Source organism: Motacilla alba, chromosome Z (assembly GCF_015832195.1).
Source record: "Motacilla alba alba isolate MOTALB_02 chromosome Z, Motacilla_alba_V1.0_pri, whole genome shotgun sequence".
Lineage (NCBI taxonomy): Eukaryota > Metazoa > Chordata > Aves > Passeriformes > Motacillidae > Motacilla > Motacilla alba.
The window spans coordinates 62,171,256-62,198,852 of record NC_052046.1 but is presented as its reverse complement, the minus strand read 5'-3'; the positions used below and the strand labels follow the sequence as shown (position 1 = coordinate 62,198,852).

The 27,597-nt window shown below is 39.1% G+C and overlaps 1 protein-coding gene across 1 annotated transcript in view; it reads right to left on the bottom strand.

Annotated features, from left to right (window-relative positions):
* PGM5 (phosphoglucomutase 5) overlaps positions 1 to 27,597 on the bottom strand; it is a 73,062-nt gene that overhangs the window by 14,992 nt on the left and 30,473 nt on the right. The window contains exons 7-10 of the mRNA XM_038124148.1: positions 15,418 to 15,533; positions 6,605 to 6,740; positions 5,479 to 5,662; positions 1,917 to 2,051 (exon numbers count right to left, since the gene is read on the bottom strand). Coding sequence (XP_037980076.1) covers positions 1,917 to 2,051; positions 5,479 to 5,662; positions 6,605 to 6,740; positions 15,418 to 15,533 — 571 coding nt within the window. The remainder of the gene's footprint in view (positions 1 to 1,916; positions 2,052 to 5,478; positions 5,663 to 6,604; positions 6,741 to 15,417; positions 15,534 to 27,597) is intronic.

Here is a 27,597-nt window from a genome sequence, read left to right as displayed (position 1 = left end):
CTTGTTGTTTCTAATGCACTCATGTTGTTGGCAAAGCATGCAGCCAGGGCAAGAAGGAGAAGCAGTGGGAACTGTGCAATATTATGCAATGAGAAACCAAATAAAGAATTTATTGTATTAATTGAGATGAAACTTCTATTTATCCCAGATGTTATGCACATGGCAAGAGGTGAGGAGGGTGTTTACAGTACCATGTATTTCCTGAGGCAGTCTGGATATTAAAATGCCTGTCTGCACTGCATAAATGCAGGAAAGTCCCTGTAGCAAGTTTCAAGGCAATGACGTTTCTACCCCTGGGATTATTTGTTCACTAGTGAATGTCCTGATTAAACAGCCAAAAGTGCTATGATCTGACAGGCTCTGTTACCAATACAGAAAAAAATCCCTTCCAGCCTTTCTTCTGTCCTTGGGGAAAGCAGACCCTTTTGGTGTGCTGAATAAAAGACCAAACTCTGAAATCCTCGGGGACAGTCATAAGCCCTACTGGCCTGCTTCGGATCCCCTGAGGACCTTCCACTGCACCCTGGCCACGGCCCATTACATTCGCCTGTCCCAGGGGTGTTGGTTCCTGCCTGAGCTAAGCTGTAGGAGTGCTTGTCTCCAGCCTTATCTCTGCCTCTGTTGCCTGGGTGGAACACAGGCCCATGCTACAGACAGCTTCTTTCCCTGAAAGACTGCTTGGATATATGCTGTATCTTGTCTCCAGTTTTGACTTTGACCCTGTCTCCTGAGTAGGTCTACTCATCCTTGTCTCCAGTTCTGTCTCTGGTACCATCTTCTGCTGCCCCAGATAAACCCTGCATCTGATCCATCCCTTGTTGAGGGAGCTTGCTACCAGAGAGCTGCTCTGTCTGCCTCACTTTCCTGCTGTAGGACTGTCCCCTGTACAAGGAGGGCGCTGCCTCTGGTGCAGCAGATCTGGATACCTGGCTTCTACTGCCTTGTGCAACAGACCTATTCCTGCTGCTCCCTGGACATTGTCTGTATTCTGGTGAGACTTCATGCACCTCTCACAAGCAAATGCAAGCAGAATTTAATAGATCATATCTGCAGACATGGGATCTGCTACATTTCTGTGACAACCAAAGCACGTTTCATGACTTATACACAACTGTTTAACAGCATAAGAAGAAACTCACTAAGTTTATGGTAAAACACTTACCTAGAGTTCAAATTCATTTGACAGCATATATGTTTTTGTAGATTTGCATTTGCATTCCAGTCATGAAGACACAACTACATGAGACTTAAAACTAAAGAGTTTTGATTTACTACAAGCCAAAGGTTTAACTTCTTTTCCATGAAATATCCTTAGTCCTCTCTTGTATATCACAGCTTAAAGAACATTTACTGAGAAGAACCTGAGAGTGTGGAGCATGATTTATTTTATTAATTGTAAAACGCATCTGCTGGACAATCCAGCAACTTGCTCTTAATCTTCACTCTTCTTAGGAAAAGTCTGGTTATGATATGAGATAATTCTTAGACAGCTGCAAGTCTTTCCCTTACAAGGAATTCCTACATTGTTTAGACTCTGGTATCCATATTTCCTAACTGTACTCTGATTGTGAAGAATCCTTGGGATGCCCTAATTAAGTGGCTCTCAGATAATCTGCTTCAAAAATGGTTATCTTATTTTTAAAATACTGTTCCATAAATCAAATCACAACTCTAAAAAAATTCTTAAAAAAATTTTAACTTGAATGACTTCTCTTAACAGATTTGAAGTCATTGATTAAAACTGCTGGTCCTTCCTCAAAAGGTGTACACTTAGAATACTGGGGGAATAATCTACGAACACAGTACGTGGGTCAAAGCATTGAGTGTTGCTTCGGATCAAAGATGAAAACCTGTAGCCACTGCTATTACCGAGGCGGTGCTTTACTTACTGACTTATTACAATCCTGTTGCATTACCTGTGGTTCCTTATTGTGCTGGCTAGGATCCTTTTCATAACTCTCTGCATAAATCCGCAGAGTAGCTCTCACATGACTAGAAGCACTCATTCTGAAGATGAGTCTGGAAGCATCTGAAAAAATAATTCGCAGCCCCTAGGAAAGGAGAAGGAACATATATATGTAAGGTCATAGTACCTTAACAAATCACCAGCCACTGCTCCAAAATAAAAGTGAAAGGAAGAGTCATCTGAATGCCATTCTTCTTTCTCCACAACTTTGGACAACACACTCATTACTCTTTTTTCCTCTCTGAACACTAGAAATTATGCTGTGCATTCCCTCCCACTCCTAATAACAAATACTCTCTTACTGATGTTTTTATTTCTTTTACTTAATTTGCTCTTACTCTGCATGGCAGAGCACAAAATCAATGGCCTGAGAAAAGGTATAGGATCACTAAAGGTAAGTGGCCTACAAAACAGCTACAGAATCCCTGGATCAAAAAATAGTTGTCAGTAGCAAATACAAGAGATAGGACTAGCTGCTACCCCTCAAACACTACACATCAATATATGACTGCAAGAATTTCAATGTCTATAGTACAATTTGGAAAACTTAAAAGTGTTATTAATTTCAAGTACATTAATTAATGCACATTAACTATGTGCACAATAAAGAGGATTGATTAATTCATTAATTAACTAAAAATTTGCTTTTTGCTGCCATCTTCACATCTTTTTTTCTTTTTTCCTCCCCCGTGTTGTACTGCACGTGTGAACACTTTTTTTTCACAGACCACAGCCCATATTCTTGGATCCACAGTTTCTGTACATGAAGGCCATTAAGGCCAGAGGACTGAATTGCACAGATAAATAGTTGTAGTGTTGCAATACTCTACCAGCTGTGCACTAATACACATTCTAGTTCCCTTTATGTAAATGGTATCCTTAGACTAAGTACAACCTCTGATAAGCCACTGAACTTTTCTTCCCCTTTGTCCTTCTGCTGTCAAAGGTCTAGTGTGCAAACTTAGATCCTTGCTACGTCTGTTTAAAGGGCAATAAGCCATTAAAAATGAAAGAAGAGAATTAAAAGAAATGCATTTTATTTTTCCAGTTTTATCAGCAGCTTGACAAAACACTGATGTCGGAAATGCAGTGTGTCAATATTCTAAGGTATAAGTAAAACATAAGTAAAACATTTGCTTCCTCAGATATATGCCGAAACATCTTTAGCATCATACAAAGCATCGTTTGATAATCACAGAATCATAGAATAGTTTGGGTTGGAAAGGACTTCTAAAGGTCATCCAGTCCTGATGTCATCAGGTCATCATGTTCACTGCAGTGCCCAGGGACATCTTCAATCAGATCTGGTTGTGCAGAGCCCCATTCAACTTGACCTTGAATGATTCCAAGGATGGGGCATCTACCATCTCTCTGGACAACCTGTTCCAGTGTCTCCCCACTCTCATTGTAAAAAAAAGTCTTCCCTACATCTAGTCTAAATTTACTCTTTTAGTTTAAAGCCATTACCACTTGTACTACTGCAACAGGCACTGCTAAAAGAATTGCCCTCATACTTCTTACAAGCCCCCTTGAAGTACTGAAAGGTCACAATAAGGTCTCCCTGGAGCCTTTTATCTCCTAGTAAAATGGACAACTTTTGTCTCTCATCCTTATAATTCAAATTTTACACAAAAATGTCACTGGTCCCATCCTTGGCTTGCTGGGCCCTCAGGAGCAGCCTTATTATGTGCTGATGTCTGCAAAAACACAGTATAACTTTAAAAATTAGAAGCCTTCAAGAACAACAGACTGTTTAATTTGATTTTAAGTCTCATTATTGCAGCATGATAAACAGTATTAATGGGTTTCAAGAAACAGAATTAATTAGAAGCAACACTCTGTGTGTATTGTTTGTTGCCTATTTTCTCATTGCTGTGTTTATTTTCTGAATATGTTGTTTATTAACACTGAATAATTACCATGTAGCCAGCTTCTCATTCATGAGACATTGCAGTTACACTGAATATAAATCTCTCTCCCCTATGTCTGGGGAATAAAACTTGGCACATGCTTCTGAACTCTTAGCTCAAAAATCCACAAAAAGCCTACAACAGTCTGAAAGAGATAGCTGTATTTAGATGATGAGCAAGCTACCCGAGGAAAATGGCAGCAGTGAACTGTTGTTTCATTTGCATAGATCAATATCCTCTCCAATTTAGTGTGCTTGGAGAATCGCAATGAGGCTGCAGACATATGAAGCTAGGAATGTGTCCTTGCCAAAGGACAACCTGGTTGAACTGTACTCTGAATAAATAGGAGCTACTCCCTATGAAAAGACATGCTTTCTGGTTTTATGGGCTCCCCTTCAGAGTCTGTCTGAAAACAAGCCAAGTCATGTTTCTCTGTTTGTGTTACATGGTGATATGATTAGCAATTATATTCCCATACAGAGTAAGTGCTTTGGACAAAAAAAATTAGGGAAAAGAAAAGTGCAATTAAAATTCACAAGCTGCTTTTTGAACTACAAAGGTCACGAATTTGCCATGTCTGTAATTTTCCACTGGACTTGGACATGACAATATCCTCATATCTTGTTTCAGTAGTAATACGCAACAAGAAAGTAGCTCAGTGGCAGATAGGCTGCTCATATTTTCTGGATGCAATGATGAATGGAAACTACAAAGACTCTGAGCAGAAAGGCATGACAATACTTTTAATGGCTGGTAATATAATTTCCTAGAATCTGTTTAGGTCAAATAATTTAAAAACCAGAGAAACCACTACCATAAAAACATAAACAGCACAAAATCAGGACAAACTTTAATAGGAGTCACAGCTCATATTCAAGTTACTTGAATATAAATTTATACCTGGTAAAAGTACATGGTTACTTTCAAGCACATAATGAATTTCCAAACACTGAAGGCTCAGTTTGAACTGCAGTTCTTGATAACCAAGGAATCTCAGTATAGATGGAGTCCAGAAGGATCTGGTAATTTGGGCTAGGGATGTCAAATATGCCTGCCTAGGCTACAACTTTTTAAAGTCTTCTGCATCCTACTGGCTACAACAGATATTGCATCTCAGTTATGTAAATCCTGTGGGTCACCACGAACAAGAATTTTTTTGGTTTTGTTGTTTTTGGTTTTTTTGTGTGGTTTTGTTTTGTTTTGTTTTCTTTTTGTAATGTATAGTCAGTGGAGATTTCAGACAGAAAACATAAAAAGGGAAGACCTTCTTTCTGTATGATATTTTCTGCTGTTCTGGAAAATGAACCTTCCCTATACAGGCATTGCTTTCAACAGGGACTTCATCCCATCCTATGCTCCCATCCTATGCTCACTGTGACACTGTTGTCTCCAGTTATGTACAGCAAGCGCAAGATAAACTAAAGGTGGATTATTTTAACCAGACTGAGCTAATCTTAAGTAGGAAATGCAGTATCTATCACAGCAAAGGAAATACCATCCCATAAATAAATGGACAGTTTTGCCAGCTGAACTTCAGAAACAACACTGTTGGAGACAATACGACAGCTGCAAAACTTTGCTAATCCATCACTGCAGCCATACCTGTCTTTTGGTCACAGTGCCATCCACAGGATCTATGTACTCAAAGCTGTCTGTTCTTTCCACACTGTAGATATTGTTACCCACAGCAAACTGCTGATGGCTGAATGATTTGTCAGTGATCAAAGCTTCCAGGTCTCTCATTATGAAATACGCTGTTCTGGGTTCCAGTGCTTCGTAATCAAACCTTGCACATATATCAAAAAAAGGTAGAACCAGAAAGTAAGTCCCCAGAGCTGAGAAGACAGTTCTGCTTTCAGAGAACTGTATATACTCACAGTTAGCAATTTACTGCTTATTTCAAAAATCAGAAATGTACCCCTGAAGTACTGATTGCAAATGAAACCAGCACACACATGCAAGTCCTGTGCCATCTAACCATTACATGCGTGCAACCACAGTTCTGCATTGGCCACCTGACTCTAAATCAACAGAAAGCATCTAGAAAATGTAATTTCTAAAGCAGCACAGAAAATATACAGCTAGCTTTCAAAACTTAATGACACAATCGGTGCAGTGCTCAACAGACAAGTGAAATAGAGAAAACTTTGCTACAAGTTTTGAGGAACAGCTGTGTGCAAAAGATCTTACAAATGGCGAACACTAGATTAAGTCCGGATTAAGACAGACACAGAAGCAAAGAAGAAAATGACAGCTAGAATTCACCATATTGAGATCTTAATAAAAATAAGTAAATGTTTGTATCTTTGGAGGAGTTATCCTGAATTGGAAGCAGGCATAGGCTTCAGCCCTCACTAAAACAATGTCACATGGAGGCACTTACAGAAAAAAATGCAGGAGCAAATCTTGCTGGGATTTTGTTTCTTTTTCAACATTATGTAACAAGCTGCACCTATATATTCCACAAGTAAATAATTCAAATCTTTCTGCCATTCAATATTTTAAAATTACTTATATGGTAGCAGTGACACATACATGTAGCTCCTTTTTCTGACATTTACTCCTCTGAAAAAGCCTGTCTACAAAACAGTCATAACCTGTGGCACATTTTCATTCTGTAGGCACAGCGAATGCACACCTAAGCACAGCTGAGCACATCTAAACAAGCAATGATTGTAGCACAAATCTCCTATCAGCTGCATAAGTGCCTTTTCCTCATTTTTCTCACCTGCAGTAGTAGTGCCGGCCAAATTTTGCCCAGTGATCCCTGACAATCTCCTCCACACTCTGCTTTCGAGCTGCTAGGATTGAAAGCCAAACTAGCACAGCCCACAGTCCATCTTTCTCTCGAAGGTGGTCAGACCCTAAAGAGACAGACATTAAGCACATTATTTGGTATCAATGCAAATCAGAAAACAAGGAAAGAAGGCTGGGAAAATGTCTCATTTAACTGTGTATGTCACATAACAGTAATCAATAGTATTAGCCCCAGCACCTCTAATGTGTTCTAGACAGAAAACCAGAAATAATGCTTAAAATGTGATCTATTTATGCATGACAAAGCCCATACTTGTAAAGTTAAATAAAAATATGTACAAGTACTTGAATAGAAACATTTGTAGTGATTATTCCTTCTAAATGATATACAGTGTTTTCACATCTCTGCTGCTGTTTCCCAGAACTGGACTAGATTATGCGAACCCCAGACATGAGCCAAAATGCTCTCCTTTATGAGAGTCAAGCTCAACAGCATCTCCTTATCTCTGCAGATGTTCATCTCCACATGTTCATCTGCAGATGTCAAACTGCAGAGAAAGAACTTCCCATTCCATAAAAATTGTGAATTTCCAGAATGTTCATGACCTCCAGTCAGGACAACAACTAAGTGCTTGAAAGATTCTTCTGGAGGGGAAAAAAACCCCAAGTAAACTAGAGAAGGGGGCTGTTCCCTTTTTTGTGTTTCTTCATACCTCTCAGTGCTAAAGAAGACTGGATGCTCCTATCTAGGTTTGTATTTTGTACAAACCTTCATAGGTTTGTATTTATGACAAGAGAAATTGTTCCAACAATGAAGACCAGGAACAGTTTTGGAATCCCTCACATGATTCAACATGTAGTCTCATATCTAAGTAAGATCCAAGACCACTGGCACACAGTAAATACTGACGGCAATTACATAAGCTAACATACTCAAGAAACTTGAAGAGATATCAAACATGTAGCCATTGCTCTGGCATAATACTACCAAATTTGGTTCAAGTTTGTTGGCTGCAGCCTTAGGGTTTTCTGTCTAGTCACACATTATTTAAACCATGAGTACAAAGCAAGTGCAGTAATTCAGAAGTTTTGTTTACTCCATGAAGTACCTACTGATTATGGAGGCAACCAATTAAATGATTTGTCTTTAGAAGATAGTTAACAAAATCCATCAGAGAGGAATCTAAAAACTCTTAGGCTGAAAACCTGTTTTCTGAAATATTCTCCTTCCTCAAATACAAAAATCCTGTTGCAGCAAGACTCCTTTGTACGGCTTGGCTTTACGTAACAGCATGCAAAGTCCACACAAGATAGCCATCTGTCTAAATAGCAGTGTTTTGCTACTGGCAGAGGACAGTTCCCATAATATAAATTGATGTACTGAAGCTGTTAATCTGGTGAAAAACTGTCAACATATTAAAGGCATATAAGGAAAATAACAAGATGTGCAGAGAGACACCATGATTCCTAGGGTCAATCACTGCTGTTACCTTGAACTGCAATCCCTCTTCTTGGGAGAAAGCAACAATCAGCAGCCTCTGCTCATAAGGATTTTCGAAGAGCCCATTGTCCTGGGTCTGCCACAGATCTGCCTGCCACTTAGGCTTCTTGCGTTACATTCAGCTTCAACACTCTTTATTTAACATTATTCTTAACATTAAGTTAACTACCACAGGGTTAAACAAATGCAAGTTACTATTCAGCACAATAGGTTGTATAGGAATGATTACTGAACACCTGTTGATGAGGCTAAAAATTTGCATGAAGATTTTGTCTATGTCTGTGTTAGGTATTACAGAAAACAAGAACACCGTAGATGGACTTAAGAGCTGAGACAGTAACAAGCCTTCACATTTGCAAAGTAGCTGTCACGATAGTAAGAGTATCTCTTTTTTGCTCCTTGTTCTGTAACATGCAAACTCTCTGCAACAACAGCAGTGTCCTATTACAACAGCCAGAGTTTAGCCTGGTGCTTGAGGAGCTGCTGCAGGCGGAGCCACAGCTCACTGATCCCTGCTCCAGTACTGTGAAAGCATGGAGTGCCAACCAGCCACAAGAAAAAGGGCAGGGTTATTATGAGCTCTCAAAGCTTTGCAAATAGCTTCAGATACGAAAGGAAAACAAATGTCCCTCTACAGAGAGTCAGTCCTTCAGACATTCAGGCATAGAATCACAGAATTGTTAGGCTGGAAGGGGCCTTAAAGGTCATCTCTCAGCTCTTCTACTCCCTCCCTGCAGTAATATGCTAGATCAGGATAGGATATCTTAAGGATATCTTCTACAGGAACACCAGCAGTATGTCCTATGTTTAATAAAGTCAGCTTATTCGTAGGCAAAGCAGGCAGCAGAGTCACAGTCATTGTCACCAAAGCCAAGAGTCTGTTCCCAGATAATGGTGCAGTCTTCTGCTCTTGCCACCAAAACAGAAATCTAGAACAGAGCTTTCACTTCCCCTGCTATGCTGTTCCTCTGGTAACAGCAAGGAAAGTCATCACATCACCACAGGGGCCGGGAACACTCAGGGGACTGGGAACAGCAGGGCATGAGCAGCCAGGCCACCAGCCAGGGCCTGCCCAGTCCCACCACCCCCACAGCAGGGCAGTCGGGGCACCAGGGCAGCCCCAGCTCCCAGGCACTTCCTGGGAATGGGGATAGGGCAATACCAGGCTAGGTTGCGGGAGCTTGCGCAGGCCTGGCTTTGGGGAACCCCTGGCCTGGCATGGCAGGGTTGTGGGGAGCAGGACACTGGCCCTGCTGCAGCATTGCTGGGGCAGGGGCTGACAGCCCCGGTGCTGCTCCTGGGCAGTGAGGGAGCCCCAGGGGCCAGGCAAGGCCCTGGTAACAACAGGCTCACCCCACCACATTCCCTTCCCTCTTAACCTGCATGCCTCTACATGTCTCTCCTTTCAGCCATTCATCCTTAGCACAGAAAAAAATTCTGTTTCGCCTAAAATGTCATCTCTGTTGCTGATTACCACCAACTATTTAAATGGCTTAAGTGTCTCAGACACCAGCAAGAAGTGGAGACATGCAACTCAGCTTAACCCCTCAGCAATTTGTTCCAATATGAATGACCATTTATTCTCCTGCTACATAACACTCAGCAGACTGCAGGCCAGCAAATCATACAGTGAAGAGCACTGCAGTCCTTCAGCAAAACAGTCTATATCATGACAATGGAACAATAGGCTATGCTGAACATAAAAGAGATGAGTTCTGATTTAGCAAACACTTTAAGGATATTTCACTGAACCAAAATGTTCTAGTGAAACATGGACAGAAGCATTTCTGAAGAGCTCTTTGCCACTTTCTGAACTTTGTTCTGGTATGGCTTAAGTGCATAAATCTATATAAGGAGGGCTGAATGTATTATTCTTCGTATACATTTAGCATATTTGGCACGTTCTCTGTCCTTGCATGTCCCTCAGAGGACATAAATTGTTGATTCTCTGGAAAGAGAAAGCAATGGGAGAAAGGTAACCCAGAGAAGAAAGTCTGGATATCTAGGATCTGGATATCTTGATTCTGTTTCAGAATCAAAAACCAGCAATTAAAAATCACCTTGCCCTGACACAAGGAAAAAATCCTGTGTGCCCAGGAAGTGTTTCAGTTTGTTAGTCTTAATGGAAGTGAAACTAAGAACATTCATCAGCTTGGTTACTGCATACATATATGTTGTACTTATTGCCCTTCCTTCTTTCAGCAAATTAAAATCTATTTCTGCAATTCTGTTACTCAGATTTTCACCTACCAACAGTCCTCTGTAGGTGTCTTCGCTTGATCTGACTTAATTTAGTCCTACTGCACAGCTCACATTGCAGAAACTCTAGGGAGGAAGTTTACTGTGCTGCCTCAGTTCAGCTAACACCATTCTTTGCTCTACAGATCCAATGAATTTGCAGAGGCAGACCGGTCCTGCGCAAAGGGAAGATGGAAAAGGTGCCTCACAGTTCTGTATTCCTGAAGTTGCTATACTAACACTGCCCCCAGCTTTCTTGGGGGTCTGAGTAACCTCAGGGTGATTCTCAGCGCTACTTTTAATTGAAACATCCTGGAATTAATGAATTCCTGATTCTGTTCAATGAGCTGAAGCAGAAAGAGACAGCAGAAAAAAGGAGTAAATGAATTTTTTTTCTGATTAACCCTTTATATTTAATTTGCATTTGTAAGAGAAATTATAATAACTACAAGTGTTTCAACAATTTATTTTTAAGTTAATTCATTATTTCTCCATATAACAGCAGTAAAAGTTTTTTTTTTTTTTTCTATAGTAAATTGCTATGTCCAGACTCAGAGTAAACTACGTGGGCAAAACTCTCAGAGCATGTTCCCATTCATAGAGAAATACTCTGCTTACACAGTCTTCAACAGAAGAAAAATCTTCAGAGGCAGTAGCTTGAGAAACAAAGCAAAATCATGCAAATACGTTCATATTATGATTCTTCTACTATGTGAAAGCTAATTTTGTCTGTATCTGAGACATCCAATTCTGAAAAGGAAAGCAAACCTTCTGGGTCATATGCATGAATAAAAGGTAACTGCTTTTCCCTGATTTAGTAATCTCAGTCTATCATACTGCATTCTGTAAATGTGATTTTAAAACAAAAAAACAGGAGTTCACAAACTCACACCAAATAATTTTGTTTGCACATACTTGAGTCTTTATCATCCAGCTGAAACTTAGCAATATTTTAGGCAAATGGAGATTTAGGGGCATTCTGATCTGATAGTTTTTTCAAATTAATAAGATTATTTTAGATTTGTATTACTGCAACAGACAACCAAATAGCTCATTTGTGGCTTTCATTCATGTCAGCAACCACATATTTTTATATTCTCCACTAGTTCTTTCACATAATCTTTCAGGAGAAGGGGGTTGATGTTAATAGAATCTGAGATGAAGCAAGAAAATTAAAGAAAGTTGTGGCAATTACTGAAATGGCTTAAACTGCAGAGAGATAAATCAGCCACACATTTCTCCTAATCCTGATTAATAACTTGCTGATGAAATTTAGAAACTAATTGCTGCTGCTGAGGCACTCCTTTGAACTGTGTGCTGGGCATTAGTCATAGAACCAGAAAGCTACTAACCTCATCTGACAAGCTCCCCACACTGCTACAAAAATGGAAGAAGTTTTTAGAGCATTGGTTTAGCTCCAAGATCAGCTGCCAGAAAACAAGTTTGGGAAATACAGCTGTATGGGATGTTTTCAACATCTTTTCTCCTTTTATAGCAGAAAAATTGCTTTTATTTACTTGCCAGACCAAAGTCCCTTAAGTTATAAAACCAGGGCTCTGTCTTACTTGGAAATTTCAGCTGGGCATTATTACCTAGGAACACAAACAATTGATTTCCAATGCAATTGATTTCCAATGCAGTTTGATGACAGAAGGTAGATTTTTAAAACTCCTTTCTCTTACACAGAGCTGTAAATTTCCCACTCTGATCACTATATTGTACACTTACACAAATATTCCATGCAGAAAGCTAAAGAAGTGCCAAATTTCAGTGCCCTAAATAGATATGATTGGGCAAAAGCTGTAAAATTGATTCAAATGCCCAATACTGGCAGAAACATGTGAGGGTCACACAGCTTAGGACATTACTAAAAGATTTGCAATAAGGTAAATATTTATTCCTAAAAACAGATCACATTGCTAAAGTACTGGTCATCTACAAAACAGGACATGTCTTAAAAATAAACCTCCTGGCATATGAGGACACTTTTCAGACATCTGCATTAAACTGAAAGATGATAAGGAAATTGAGGCAGTGAGAAAAACAAACTTTAGACATCACAGTCATTACATAATTTGCCCCAAAAGTATCACAGGATCACAGAACAGGTCGGGTTGGAAGAAACCACACCAGGGCATCTGGTTCAATCTCCCTGCTCAAAAAGGCTTATCCCAGAGCAAATGACACAGGATTGAGTCCAGACGATTCCTGAATATTTCCAGTGAGGGAGACTCCACAACATCTTTAGGAAATCTCGTTCTGTCTTTTTATACAGCAACTACACATGGACTAAGGAATTCAAACCCAGTGCTCAAGTTCTCTGGATGCCCATGGGATCGAATCTCGAGTGTCCAGATTTGCCTTTAGATGGAATTGGATAAAACTGGGGGTCAAGAGGCTTTCTGCACTGAAGTGCTGCAGGTACAACAAAGTTAATCTGATCAGAACATACCGGGATGCCAAGATATTGCTGTAGGCCAGCTCTCCATGCTGGCCAGCAATATGTTGCTCAAGCATTCATTTACAAGAGTCAGGATTTAAGAGGAATCTGAAGAACTGATGATAGGATAGAAGAACCAGATTAATAGAAGGAACACATAGTGGTAAGGAAGGTAGAGACTAGTCTGAGGTCAGATCCTGCAAATTTGGAAGAGAGATCAACGGCAAGCAAAGAGAGAAGTCGGGGTAATTTTCTTGCCCATCTAGAACAGTCAAACCTTAAAGGCATTTCCTTGACCTCCATGAGTGTTTCTCTTCCCAAATTCAAACACTGTCAGATACTCAGGATAATAAAATTAGACCTACAGAGATCACAATGTCCTTGTTCTTACAGCTGATCAAAACACCTTATTTTCATTTCTATATGACTGATCTCCAGGGCTAAAATCCACCAGTACTTGGGACACCCTGCTTAGCAAGACCTGAACATGCTTTTGCAATGTGAAAGCAAAATCTAACGTTTGCCTTTTTTTAATAAATGCACCATGAAGTTTAAATAGCAAGTTTCCTCAAAGAAGACATGGCTTCTACTGAGCACAACCAATGATTCCTCTCTTCTCCCCCAGACGGAAAGCATCTGAAAGAGTCCTACTCAACACCATTAGATGCAGATGGTCTAGGATAATAGCTCCCCAAGCAGAGACAGAACTGTGATAGTGGTTTCTCATGACATATGGCACAGAGAGGCCACTCCTGTTTGTTTTACATACCTCTACACATAAGCCTACATGCATCAGGAGGTGCTGCACTCTGTGGGCTAAGATATCTTGTATATCTAGATATACTTCAACACATGGGAACTCACCACCAAAACTCTTACAAGTTAAAATCCGATTGAAATCCACACTTGAAATCTTCTAGTTAAAATCTACACTTAACTTTCTTCAGTAGGATGATGAAGCCAGGAATTTTCTTCCAAATAATCTGTGTGCTACTGAGGTCATACTGATGTCTTTAGAACCACCCAAATTTCATTAAAGTACCTGGTTTTGCATGAGCACAGGAACTTCAGTATTTAGAGGGAAGAGGTACAGAATTGGCCCAGTGAAAAAGTATTAAAAATCAGTGAGAGTTGAAAACTCCCCAGTTCACACCTCTCATGGGTTAAAGGAAATGCAGTTCAACAACACACCACAACAAATAGCAGTACATTCTGAAAGGTACAAGATCTTCCTGCCCTTCTCTCCCCAAATTACATCTCTCCCAATGACCTCACAGAACACACTGTGGAGGAAGTTTCTATTCAAAAGATACAGTCAAGGCAATACAAACCTGTGCCACTCAAATAGTGGCACATGGTGAGAGCAAATAGTGAAGGCATAGTTTGCCAATCATGGGACATTGGTTCCCATTGACAACAGAAAGAAAATAATCATTAATTATAAATTTGAATTCTCTTCCTTTTTACATATAAGAGGCAAAGAAATATAAGATATTTTTGATTCTTGCATCATAGCTAATTCACACCCCTAGAGCAAACAAGAAGATACATGAAGTTCCATGTCTGTGGCTGCTTAAAGGTATCACTATTTTTAAAAAAGCAGCATTCCACTCTAATTGACCCCAACCAACAAACTTAACTTAATACCTGACATAAGTCAATTAAAGCAAAATGAAATTTGTAATCAAGTTTCACTCCATGGAAAGTAACTTCTACAAAGAGCTGCAGTCAAGGTATTACACATTCAAAATAGAGAACTCCATGTAACTCACATCAAAATATAGAATAAACTAATAGCCAGGAAAATTATTAAGTTATTCTGGTCTGTGGTTTTTAAAGGACTTGTAATATAGCCCTACTGATAAACAAAAAGTAAGAATTTCTGTGCCAGAATCCAGGAAAGTAAAAGATAAACACTCCAAAATTTATTCTGTTATTCTCATAAACTAAAACCACATTTGTGTACATTTACAGACTACATAGTTTGATTATTTGCTCTATTTCTTACTGTCAGTACTATATTTCTGATGGCTCAAATTCGTCATTCATTTTGCATTCTGTTGTTTGATTGGTTCTTAGGACGGATAAGGCAGCAATACCTACGGAAAACATGCTCACATATAACTGAATTTGTTCTAATGATGATTTTATCTGATGCTTGAGCAATTGTGATGTTCCAAAAAGGAAGCCTGAAATAGTTTTCTTAGATGTACCATCAGATATACCAATCCTTTGTGCACCTAATCACATTAGGAAAAAATTATGTGGCTTCCATATAGGCAAAATCCCTCCAAATGCTGCTGCAGTCTGTGAAGACTGCAGAGCAGAGGAACCAGTGAGGCTTTTCTGCAGTATGTTCAAGTTAGAAGAGAATGCCAGGCACCTCCAGAAGCTGTCTGGGCAGTGGTAATGAATATCAATTTCCCACATTTTTCATGCCTCAAAGTGCTGAACACCATACCTACAAGACGAACCTCAAGATGTGAACAACAAAACGTTCTCTGTTTCAGCATGAGACAGAGCTAACAGGCTGATTGTTCTGTTTTGACTTGAGGCATCCAGGAAAAATTAGGTCTGTGGTAATTTTTGATTATGTATTACTTACCAGTGCCAAAACTCTCCTCACCACAAAGGGAACAACGTCCAGAGTCCATGAGATTGGAAAAATACCTCCATCCTGCTGGTGTCTCATACACAGGAACCTTCATTACTTTTGCCACTCTGAAAGACATACAATAAAACATCAAATGATTAAGATCGTGCTTTTTTACATATGATCTGAGGTCAGTTAAGGAATATTCTAGGTCTCATTGCATCTCTTCATAAAGGGACTAGAAGTAAAAAAATAAAAACCAAAATCAAGAACAGATCAACACTACTATTCAAAACTGATCCCTGTCTCAGCACCTAACTTCAGCCAGAACCCAAGTATGTTTATATATTAAGTGTATTATTTTCACAAATGTAGGACCTCAGTTCAATAGGCTTTACCAGTATCTTTCCCTTCTTACTGACCAAGAAACAGCTAATCTAGGGATGGACAGTTTTGTTGTACTAATAGTTTAGTGGAAGTTAAAATATCGTGTTGAAGCACCCTCCTTTATAAAATACAGGTAGCCAAATATCAAAATGCTTGAAAGATACTTTTACTTCTTGTAATGTGTTCAAAGACAATACAGGAATGCTTCTGTTAAGCAGTACGTTCTTTAAAAACCTTTCCTAGTCTCAACCTGAATGTCAACTTATTTTCCCTGTCTTCTATCATGTAATACAAGAAACCCTCTCACTATCTGGGTTATGTGCCAGTGATTTCAAGAACCAAAAGTAACCACCTTATAAGTTGGATGTGCATTCTTTTCCCCAGCTTGTTAACTGGTAAATATTCCTGTCATAAGCTATAATTAAAAAAATCCTTTCTTAGACCAAAAAAAACAGAAAGAAAGAAAACCCACCTAAAAACTCCAAAGAACTCTAAATCTCAAGATGGGATTTACAGAAAATGGATATTACCAGTCTTCTTTCTATTTGCTGTTTTTCATTGTGTGCCTAGGGTTTTCAGAACCAACTGTTTTATAACATGGAAATTAAGAACTGAGATACAGTGAAGCAATCTGACCAACTACCAAAGACCTTATGATTGCTTCAACTATCACACCTAACAATATTTCTTGAATCAATTTTAATTTTAATTTAATTCCAGTCAAGCCAAAGCAAAGCAGATTAATCAAAGATGGATTCAACACAACACAACCTGTCTAAAAGTGTCAAAGTGAGAGCAGTCACCCTTCTGATAAAAAAACCACCTGTTTTCTGATGGCACATCTCTCTGTCTTACATTAAGTGGATAAAGTAGATGGGTTAAACTGTCAAAATATGCCTTCAAAACCCGGTACATAAATATATCTAAATGAGAGAAGCACAGAATTGTCAAGACTGTAAGAGATCTTCAAGATCATCTAGTCCAAATATCAACCACCATAATCACCCCAGTTGCCACATCAAGACACCTCTTGAATACTTTGAGAGAGTTACTCCACCATCTCCATGGCCAATTTATTCCGATGTCTAGCCACTCTTTCAGTGAAAAAATATTTCTAATATTGAATCTGAACCTCCCCTTGCACAACTTAAGGACACTTGTCCTTTCTCTTGATACGCGGTAAAAGAGATTGACCCCCACCTGGTTACGACCTCCTTGCAGGTAATTATAGAGTGATAAGGCCTCCCCATTTCTACATGCTAAACAACCTCAGCTCCCTCAGCTGCTCCTCACAGGACTTGTGTTCCAGACTCACCAGCTTCACTGCCCTTCTCTGCACATGCTCCAGGACCTCAGTAACATTCTCCAAATACAGGAGGACAATCCCTGCCCTGCTCCTGCTGGCCACACTATTGCTGGCACAGGCCAGGATGCCATTGGCCTTCTTGGCCACCTGGGCACACCCTGGCTCATGTTCAGCTGCTGTCAGCAGCACCCCCACGTCCTTCTCCTGTGGGCAGCTTTGCAGCCACTCTGCCCCAGCCTGTGGCACTGCCTGGGCTTGTTGTGACCCAAGGGCAGGACCCAGCACTGGGCCTTGTTGAACCTCGCACCACAGGCCTCAGCCCATGATCCAGCCTGCCCAGATCCCTCTGCAGAGCCTTCCAGCAGATCAGCACTCCTGCCTGATGGTGGTGTTTGTGAACTGACTGAGCGGAATTCTATCCCCTCATCCAAATGACTGATGAAGATGTTAAACAGGACCAGCACCAGTACTGAGCCATGGGGAACACTACTAGTGACCAGCCACCAACTGGATTTAGTTCCATTCACCACCAAAAGTGGTGGCACTATAGTTCAGCCCTTAAGTATTCTCTCTAAAAATTTTTACACTGTTAGCCTGCACTGTAATGTAGTCTTCAAATCAACCTTTCTTTTATATAAGAATATCCATTCTAGGTGTTCAGATTACATCTAAAATTAGTGATTTTTAAATGTGATGGAGTAAGAATTGCTGATATTTATTTGAAAAGAGACAAAAATGTACATGAAGAAAAGGGTATTGCCAAAATTTTTAATCCCGAATTCAGATTTCATACCTCTAGTTTAGTGGTAGAGGTGGGTATGTACCTCCTTGTGTTTATACAGCACTACATGTATTATTAACCCTTAGAAATGTTGTTCCATAAAGGAGGTTTCACAGGGCAGAGTTAAACAGGTTTCTGTCTGGCTCTTCAAAAAAATCAAGAACATGAAAGAATTTAATCCCTATGTGACAATAACTTCAGGCTGAAAACAGGGCTATACTGCCAAAAAAAAGAGAAAACAATAAACCAGAAGGCAATACCTAACATGCTGGCAGAGCAAAACCAATTCTCTTAAGGCAGCCTAACAATACAGCTGGAATATGTTTGCTTGCAGAAATGTTCCCATATCCTGGAACAGTTTTTGGAAAAGGAAATCCTTTCCCATTTACTTTTCTATATTCCTCTATCTGGGGAACAAATAGCCTGGGATGGACTTACCTTGATCAACACTAAAAGCTTCAAGAGGCTACAGCTGTTTTCAAAGAGTTCTATGGACTAGGCCAGCAATGAAAATACAAATGTTGTTTCTGTTGACATGTGGGCTCACTTTGTACAGAGTTTATAGTACGAACAGTTTGTAGTAGGAATATGACAGATTGTTCCATGCACCTTCTTTTTTTTCTTGTTTTTTCTGGCTCTTAATAATTCAACAGAGTAAGTAAGTAGAAGTACACTGAAAATTAGGCATACTCCTTTCTTACTGACATTTTTGTGAAATAAAGAATCATCATTGGAAGTCTTAATAAATGCAGAATGTGCCTTTATACATCCTATAGATATTCATGGTGAAAAATCACCCCAGAAAACATGAGGGAGGGGTTCCCACGGGAAGTTGCAAAAATTCTCAAAGCTGCAGTCTCTGAGAAATAATATGCTGCATTTGATCAAACACATAATCCCACAAAATGCAGGAAAACACACTTAGAGGAAGGAAACAAATATGTGACGGTGAAATTACCAGATCTTCAAAGCCAGGGAAAACAGAGATTACATGCGGGAAAGCGGAGGGATTTTTAATGCTCCTACATCTACATCTTTCTAAACTAAAAATATGGGTATTCTAAACTAAAACTGGGTATTCAGTAGAGAAAAAGTTAAAAAAAAAAATTAAAAATCCTCATTTTCCGGTATTTTTTTCCTCTGTATTTACCAATCTGCTTTTTAATAGACAAAATTCCTGAATCAGAGCTTTCAATCATTGATACAACAAGAAGCCAGATATTTTTTAAAGAAGTTCCAGTTTAGACTAGTAGAATCCCTGTAGACTAAAACTTGAAAATAAGTTTCTGTGTTCTGCTGAACTGAACATTTGCAGCACTACTTAATGGAGCGTATGGCTTTCTGACAGGCTTGATAGATGCTAAGAAAATAAATGCTTAGGATAAGGGTTTCAGGAACTTGCAACTCTGCAAGAACTGCTGATGAGTCACAGTAAGGATTTTTATCTTCAACAAGTCACAGGTCCATTAATTACATTTTTCAATTTTTTTAGAAATGCACCTTCACAGGACGGTTCAACCAAGACTACATATGTACAGCTTTTTAAGTTTCTCTCTTTTCTGTATACTTACACTAGAATCCCCAAATTTGGGGAGTCAGAAATGTAAAGTCAAGTAAGTGCAAAGAGTCTGTATGAGATCTCTTGATGAGAAACGATACTACTTCTCTCAGGAAGTGAGTCTTAGAACTGATACTACCGGTGGCATTTATCTTGCAGAAGTCTCACGTAACACAGTAAATTTTATATATCCTTAGATATGTATAATGCATCATCAACAACATACTGATGCAGCAGTGCACCTGTAAGGGTGATACCTCAGGCTCTGAGCTTTCATGTTGTAGGTACTGGCTGTTAAAAGGCCTGACTTAATGGCTAGAGTATACTTCCAGAGGAATTCAAAATAAAAACTGGGAAAAAATATGCTCTATAAATAGGTTCATTTCCCTAGTCTATTTGAAGTAAAGACATTCCATTTATGTCTAACCACACAGTTGATATACCTGTGTTTATATGTTCTGTGAGTATGAACTATGTTGAAAGAAAACAACAAACCATGGACATTCTGGTTCTTGTCATCTTGGACATTTAGTGGGACTGACCTCAAACACTACACTTTCTTGCCTTCTTTTAGTGTAAGTGCTCACTATATCAATGAGATTAAAGTTTCCTCCATCTGTGTTTGGCAGTAATTACTCCTTGCTAGACTAGGAAACAGAGTATTTACATTTAGAACCAAACTGAAAGGTAGCCTTAGTTCTAACCTTAGAATAACCTCAGTTAGTCTGCCCATATCAGAACTAATGGCATTTATGTTCCCAGAATGCTGAAATACTAATTAAGGCTAAAAAAAGTTAAATCAAAGAAGAGTGGACTGTACTTTCTGCAATTACACGTTATTTAAAATTATACTTTGTGAATTAAAAAAAAGCAATAGCAGATGCCTTTAAATGTGGAGATAACAAAATTAGTGAAAATAGGAATAGAAATTATTGTACAGTCCCATTGTTAAATTTACCCTCCTACTGTTTCACTGTAATTTTTATTTTGAAGAGCTAGTCCCACCCTACCTATACTGACTGCCCACTTTCTTTTCAAACATAAGAAGAATGTATACAATGCAATGCTGAAAATCAGTTTGAGTTATTTCATCCCTAGAAAACAGAATTATTGGAGAGTTTAGTATGAACACAGAAATGGGAAGCCAATTCTTGAACTTCACAATAAGTCTCACTTAAGCATGAGCTGGCCAGCTCACAATAAAGGTGATAATGAACATAATTATAGTCTTCTAATAAAGATTAGAATTTTAAAAAATGTCCTGATAGAAAAAAAAGAAAATGTAACAGCTAGTTCTAACATTACTCCTGAAAGACCTAAAAGACTAATGTGGAAAACTTTAATAGGTAACTGGACTATTTACTGTACAGCTTCACATTTGAATATCCCAGGTCTTCTTCCTTATACTTCGTAGCCTAGAATAGATCTACATAGATCTACATGTCACCTAACTAAGAAAACAGAGGGTACAGGACCCTTGATAGCTCAGATTATTTTCCTTGGAATTCTAAAAATATTAGCCTGATAAACTGTGTAAAAGAGATTTTCATTTTTAAGACACTTTTTTAAAATTTAAAAGTGTTAAAGATCCTTGTGATAACTTACTTTCAGTTTTCAGTAGACTATTATTCAAAGATAGGCTCATAAAACAAAGTGGTCCTTGATGGTATCTCCCTTACATGGTGGTTTTGCACTAGCAGTACACCTATGACACCAGCAGAATGACACTGACTTGCATTAACAAGAGTCAGAGGGAAGTTTTCTCTAACCTAATCACTACAATGCCACAAAAACATCATGATGAATATAAATCATTCAAATACAACAGCCTGCAGCAAGCTGACTTTCTTGTGCCAGTGAAACTCTTATAACTTCCAAGAATAGATCAGTCAATCAGACAGAATCATCCTGCCAAAGTTGTGATGCCTGTTCACCACAAAAATAAAGGTCACAACACTGGGGGAAGGGCTTTGACAGGTCTCATGAACTTGTAAAGATGTAAGTGACTGGCTAGAGATTTGTATTGTAGGTGAAATGCTGTCGAGGATGAACTGCAGCACCACTTTCATTCTGGAGTCTGAACTTTGGAGGAAGAAATAGGTATTAATGAAAGAAACACTAGAGAAGAAGCTATAGCATTTCCTTGTCTCTCATCTTCCACCACCTATAGGTATCAGCTGACATGTGAAAGATGCTAATAGGCACCTGGGTGAACAGGCTTCAACATTGATTGGTGTTCCATGGATACACTGATTTTCAATCCTGCTCCCCTGTGGTGCCAGCACTGAGGTAAACAAGGTGCTGTAATTCAGAGAACAGCACGTCTTCCTCTGCAGAAGGGTAAGCACTGACAGGCACTAACAATTAGGAATTGAAGGAATTTGTGGGACAGATGTGGGCTACTGAAGGATAGTGTGTTGTAGCAGCACTCCAAAAGAGAACAAACCTTTGAAATGGTTTCTTTCAGAGTAACAAGGGCTATAGAAGGAAAAGGTTTCTCACTAGGTCTTCTAAATCTCTACTTAGCCACTGAAGTAGTCTATGCTATCTAATCTCCAGCTGATAAAAGCCTAATTTGATTTTAGGTCTGAAGCATATTTTACTTCAAAGACAAGATTGTTATTTGACTGAAACTAACAGACACTGTTTTTTCTTTCCACTTCTGTAGTTTTGCTTCATGCAAAGAATTAAACATATCTCAATGAGGAACCTGCATCTGATTTTTCAAGAAGATAATTTCTCTAGCTGAAAATAAGTCTTCACACAGCCTAACCTTAGCCTACAAACCTTTGTATTTGATATTTTGCTGCCTGAGTTGCTTGGATTTTTTTTCTAACACTCTGGACACTTCTGAGGACAACACAAGTGATTTCTGTTTGCCTACATCAATTTTGCTCTCTCTTTATTAAAAATACTGGGTTGGCTGTTTTCTAAGCATACACTACAGAATTTGTTTTAAGTGTACTTGGAAACAGACCCAAAATTTAATTATTTCATTCTTTTAGAGCACCCGCTTCAACATTCAAATTTCTTCTGCAAAAACCACCAAATTATTTTTTAAATTTCTTGACACCATATTCATTGCCTGATTAGCCACTGAGTCCCTATCCCATTCTCACTGCATGGTATTTCCACTTGTTCTCTCTTTCGTCTCTTCTTTCCAGTGTTGGAGAGCTCTTTGCTACTTCATTTTTCAACTTCTAAAGTCTAATTTGTCTCATCTTTGGTCAGTTCTCTCTTCATTCTTACTATTTCTTAGGATGCAAGAGTCATGAACCAAATGGTTGTAACATTTTCTTTAGTCCCATCTCTAAGTCTTCACTTTTTATCTATGCAACTGCAATAGACTGTGAGAAATCCACAGTAGTAGCAATGACAGCAGAAGCACTGGCACCAACTATAACATGAAATAGATGTTCTGCTTCTGGATGTTTTCACTCTGTCTGCGCCACCTTCCCTTAAAAGGCTTCAACTGCATATTGTGCAAGGAGCAGAACAAAAACAGTCATCTCCCTTATATGGTCAAGTATTACAGTGTTACTCCTTCCCAGTCTTCAATTTATTAAGGAAAAAGTAGTGGAATGACTAAGCCCTCACACACAACACAGATAACCAGGACATCACTAAGATAAGCTGCAAGCTGCTACGTCTGGCAGAAAGGCTGTCAGGACCCTTTGGCAGAGAAAAATAAAAAACTAGTAGACAAGTTCCCTTACTTTTTGCTTTCTAGTGTGCTACATTTCACAGAGAACAATCATACAAAATAAATCAATGCAGAAAAAGCATCTGGAGACACTTTAACTATGAAGCATCTAAAAAAGTTAGGATTTTTTTTTTGTTTTGTTTTCCTTCCTCCCAACACCTGCAATGTTTTAACTAAAGTACTTATATACAGGTGGAATGAAGGTATGTTGAACCAAGCTCTGGTGTTAAGGGGTAGTTTCTGTCTTGAAAACTGGCGACTTCAGGTGGATTTTTTTTTGCTAACAATAGTCCTGAGTAATGAATTGCTAATAATTGCAGAAATCATCAATAAATTCTAATCAGTACTATGTGAATTAGCTTTCTATCAATGGAGCCTCCTGGCATTCATGTAACATAACTTGTGCTAATAAACCGTTACAGTATTTTCTCTGGCCTCTCAGTCTCACATTGGCGTTTCTTTGTGAAATTGTCCTTTCTTTCTTTTGAAATCTTTCAACAGCAAAAACTAAAAACTGCTCTAGCAGAAAGGCAAAATCATAGAACCACAAAGTCACAGAATCATAGGATGATCTGGATTGCAAGTGACCTTGAAGATCATCTAGTTCCATGGTAAGGATGGAACTAAATGCGACAGATAAGGATGCCACCCGCTACATCACATTGCTCATAGGCCCATCCAGCCCAGTCTTGGGCACTTCAGGGATGGGCTGTCACAACTTCTCTAGACAACCTGTTTCAGTGCCTCACCACCCTCAAAGTGAAGAATGTTTCCTAATTTCTAATATAAATCTCTCATATTCAATTTGAAAACATTCCCCCTTGTCCTATCACTACATGTGCATACGGAAAGCTGTTCTCCATCTTTTCTTAGGTACACAAAGGCTCCCCCAAGGTCTCCCCAGAACCTCCTCTTCTAGAGGCTGAACAACCCCAAGTCTCTCAGCCTGTCTTCACAGGAGAGGTGCTTCCAACTTCTGATTACCTCATGGTCCTCTTTTGGACCTGCTACAACAGGTCCACACCTTTCCCGTGCTGAGGACTCCAGAACTGGATGCAGCACTGCAAGTGGGATCTCACAGCAGCAGAATATCCTCACTGACCCTGCTGGCCACCCCTCTTTATGATGCCATGTGGGAGCATGTCAGAGGCATAACACAAACTTAGGTATATGACATCTGTCAGTCTTACCTTGTCAGCCACGGTAATCACTACATCATACATGGCCACAGTCTTGTTCATCTCTATTAAATACATTGCTAGGTCAAGCAAAAACCCAACATTCCCGCCTTTTTTTAAAGACAAGTTAATTTAATCATAATGCAAAACCCTTAATTTCAAAGGAAATATTTGTGTTCTCATTACAAGCAATTAAATCAGTGAATTCACTTTTAACTGCTAGAAATTACTCTTAGTTACCTTTTACTAGGAATAATTGCATTTTAAAATTCTTTTTCCAAACTATTAATAGCCTTTTGAACTTATCACACTACCAACACTTATCTCTTCTTTCTCTTCCACTGAATGATGAAATTGAGAACAAATCTGTGTTTAGAACTAACCCAGACTGTCAAACTGAATGCCTGTATCTGGACTGAGTACGTATATTTGAATTTGCGAAGAGCAAGCATTTATTTTAAGTATGGTATTTAAAATAGCGTACTTTTCTGCTCTGTGTGCAGGAAAACACAGACATAGCAAGATAAGAATAAACAAGAAAGAAGACAAGAAAAAAGTGTGCTGCATTTCTGAGAGGCAGGTCTACAAAGTTCATAGCCAAACTTTTCATGGGAGGACTAGTGGTTTAAGCCCCGCTGGATATTTACTCAGCTTAGGTACCTTTGAAGGTAAATAAAAAGTGCTACACTGACCAACAGAGCATGGTGCAGGTACTGGTAAACTCAGGGTGAAGGAATTATCTGTTAAGCAGGAAGCAGTCTGGGCCCATCAGTGTGGCACTGTGCCCCTGTTGGCTAATCTCCTTCACAGGCCAGGCTTGGTGCTTTGCAGGCCCAAACAAACAGGCAGTGGAACTCTACAGAAGACCCGCACTGCCCTGCATAGATACCATGTAGACATATGGTCTTATGCAGGCTTCCACAAAAAACACCACACTGTGTGAAGAATGTGTAATTCAGGCTCTGATTAATCTGTTATCTTCCTTAACTGCAGCAGTGTTCAGAATGTTCACAAGCTTTACGTGATTTCACACTACAGTACTGTCTGTGGACATGTAACCCCATCTTCTGAGTTGTGTTCTTCAGCACTCTTCCCCTTCCATATCTTATGTCCTTCTGGCCCAGCTTCAGCATGCCACCCACACTGAGATTTATGAAGAGATGCAACCTAGGAGGTTTGTGCTGGGGGATGCTGATTCAGGCATAGCACAGCTTCAATTTCTCCTTTACAGAACAAGTGTTCTGTACAACAGTTCAGTGCCAGAAATAAATGAGTAAATAATAAATGGATGAAAATTTTTTAAAAAAAAGTAACTAATAAAAAAACCTGTACTTTCATGCAGATCTTCTTTTTTTCTCTCTTCTCCATCCACTTATTTTTTTATAAACTTCTACAAAGGGATTTCTTATTTCCCTTCAAATTTCTAGGGGTTCTCATGAGTCCAAAAGTAAAATGTGCTTAATTACATTGCTTAATTCATACCAAGAGGAAAATGTCAACTATTTTGCTTTACTGAGTATTAAACACCCATTATAAAGCAACATTAGTTATGTGGACCGTAAGAGGTGTTTCCAAGAAATCTGTTAACAAATTCATTACCTTACAGACAGAAATACCACTCCCTGTGAAGAGAGGAAAAAATGTATACCAAGGTGAATAGGTCTGTGTATAAATAAAAATAAGTTGGAAGGTTTATTGTTTAAAAAGGGGGAGGAAGCAATTTCGAAGTACAAAATTCAAGTGCTCATCCTCTCGTTTCCGATTTCTCCTGATCATTTTTAATCTATACAAAAAAACAGGATGCTGTCAGCACACTCCGCAAAGAAGCCAAACAATTCTGTAGTTTAACTACACCTAGCTGAGAGGTTTATCTGTGCTGAGACTACAGACTGCATGGGCTCCTCTTGCCTAGCCCCTGCAGACTCCTCCCTTGCCTTTAAAGAGAAGTACCAATAAGAAAATTCCATTTCTAGAGGGAAAAACTCTTAACATTGCACTTAAAGCCCATCAAACCAATTAGCTTGACCAAGTATCAGTCACCACTACTAGGTTAATTGTAGCTGAGATGGACTTCAAAGCCAACAGAAGGCAGGCAAATTTGTCAGATCCACACGAGGAAAGGAAACCAACCTAGAATAAACAGCTACTGAATGTTAAGAAATTAATTTGCTTCACTGAGACTCTGCCCATACAGATTGCACTAACTTGGGGTCACCTTCCAGCATTCTCCTGACCCACAGGGCAACGTTTAAAAGATTTAAAGATAAGTAACTAAATAAGGAACATGTAAAACAGATCTAGGGCATGAGCAACAGGCACAGGAGAAACACAATAGACTCCTTGCCTATTTTGCCTCAGGTATGGAAATACTTGTAAACATGCTAAAGCATTGCCAAGACTCTCATCCATTCATTAGTAACAAATTTTAATCTTCTGAATTATTAATTTGAAGAATTTCTAGAAAAGTTACTGCCAGGCTTTCCACAACTCTTTCCAGTAAAACAAAAAAACTGAGTGATCTGATAAAAAAAGAAATCTCTATAAAATAATGACATGTGGGCCTTGATATATCCTGCGTTTAATGGTGGCTGTAAAGATAGAAATGGAAGGGTATGATGGGTTAGTTCAAGCTGCAGTTCAGTAGCATTACAGTAAATTCAGCAGGACAGTCTACATCATTTCAGTGAGCTACAAGAACCTTAATTAGCTCTCTAATTATGCTGGCTGATGATACCCACCACAAAGACAATTTCTGCAAAGGAGCAAAGTCAGATTGAAACTGGACAAGGAACATACAGCTCACAGACTGGTAATGATGTCAGTAAAATCCTCTAACCGGCAAAAGCAAGAATGAATCAATCATCTAAAGTATTTCTAAATGATGGAGGAGAAAAACAAACCTTATTTGTGCAGAGATTTGACAAAAATAAGCAAATAGAGCTTTGGTTGTACCTGATAGGGACTTGATTCATTTGAACAAGAGAAAGTACTCTTAGAAATCTGTAAGTTCACAGCAGTGTTCCTCAGACCACATTAATTTGATTTTAGACAACAATTTCTTTTGTTTCTGAAGAACAATTTACTCAATATTCTGTTAACTAAGAGGGGTGTAGAATTAGCTGGTTTCCAGAATTGATTCTGGAAATCTCAAGAGCTCAGAGCTGGTGTGGACCACTGCCCAAGGGCTGACAACCAGTGCTGATTGGCCCACAAAGGAGCTATCCTTACAGTCCCATCATGTTCCATCTTATCTAAGAAATCAATTTGCACTTGGGAGGA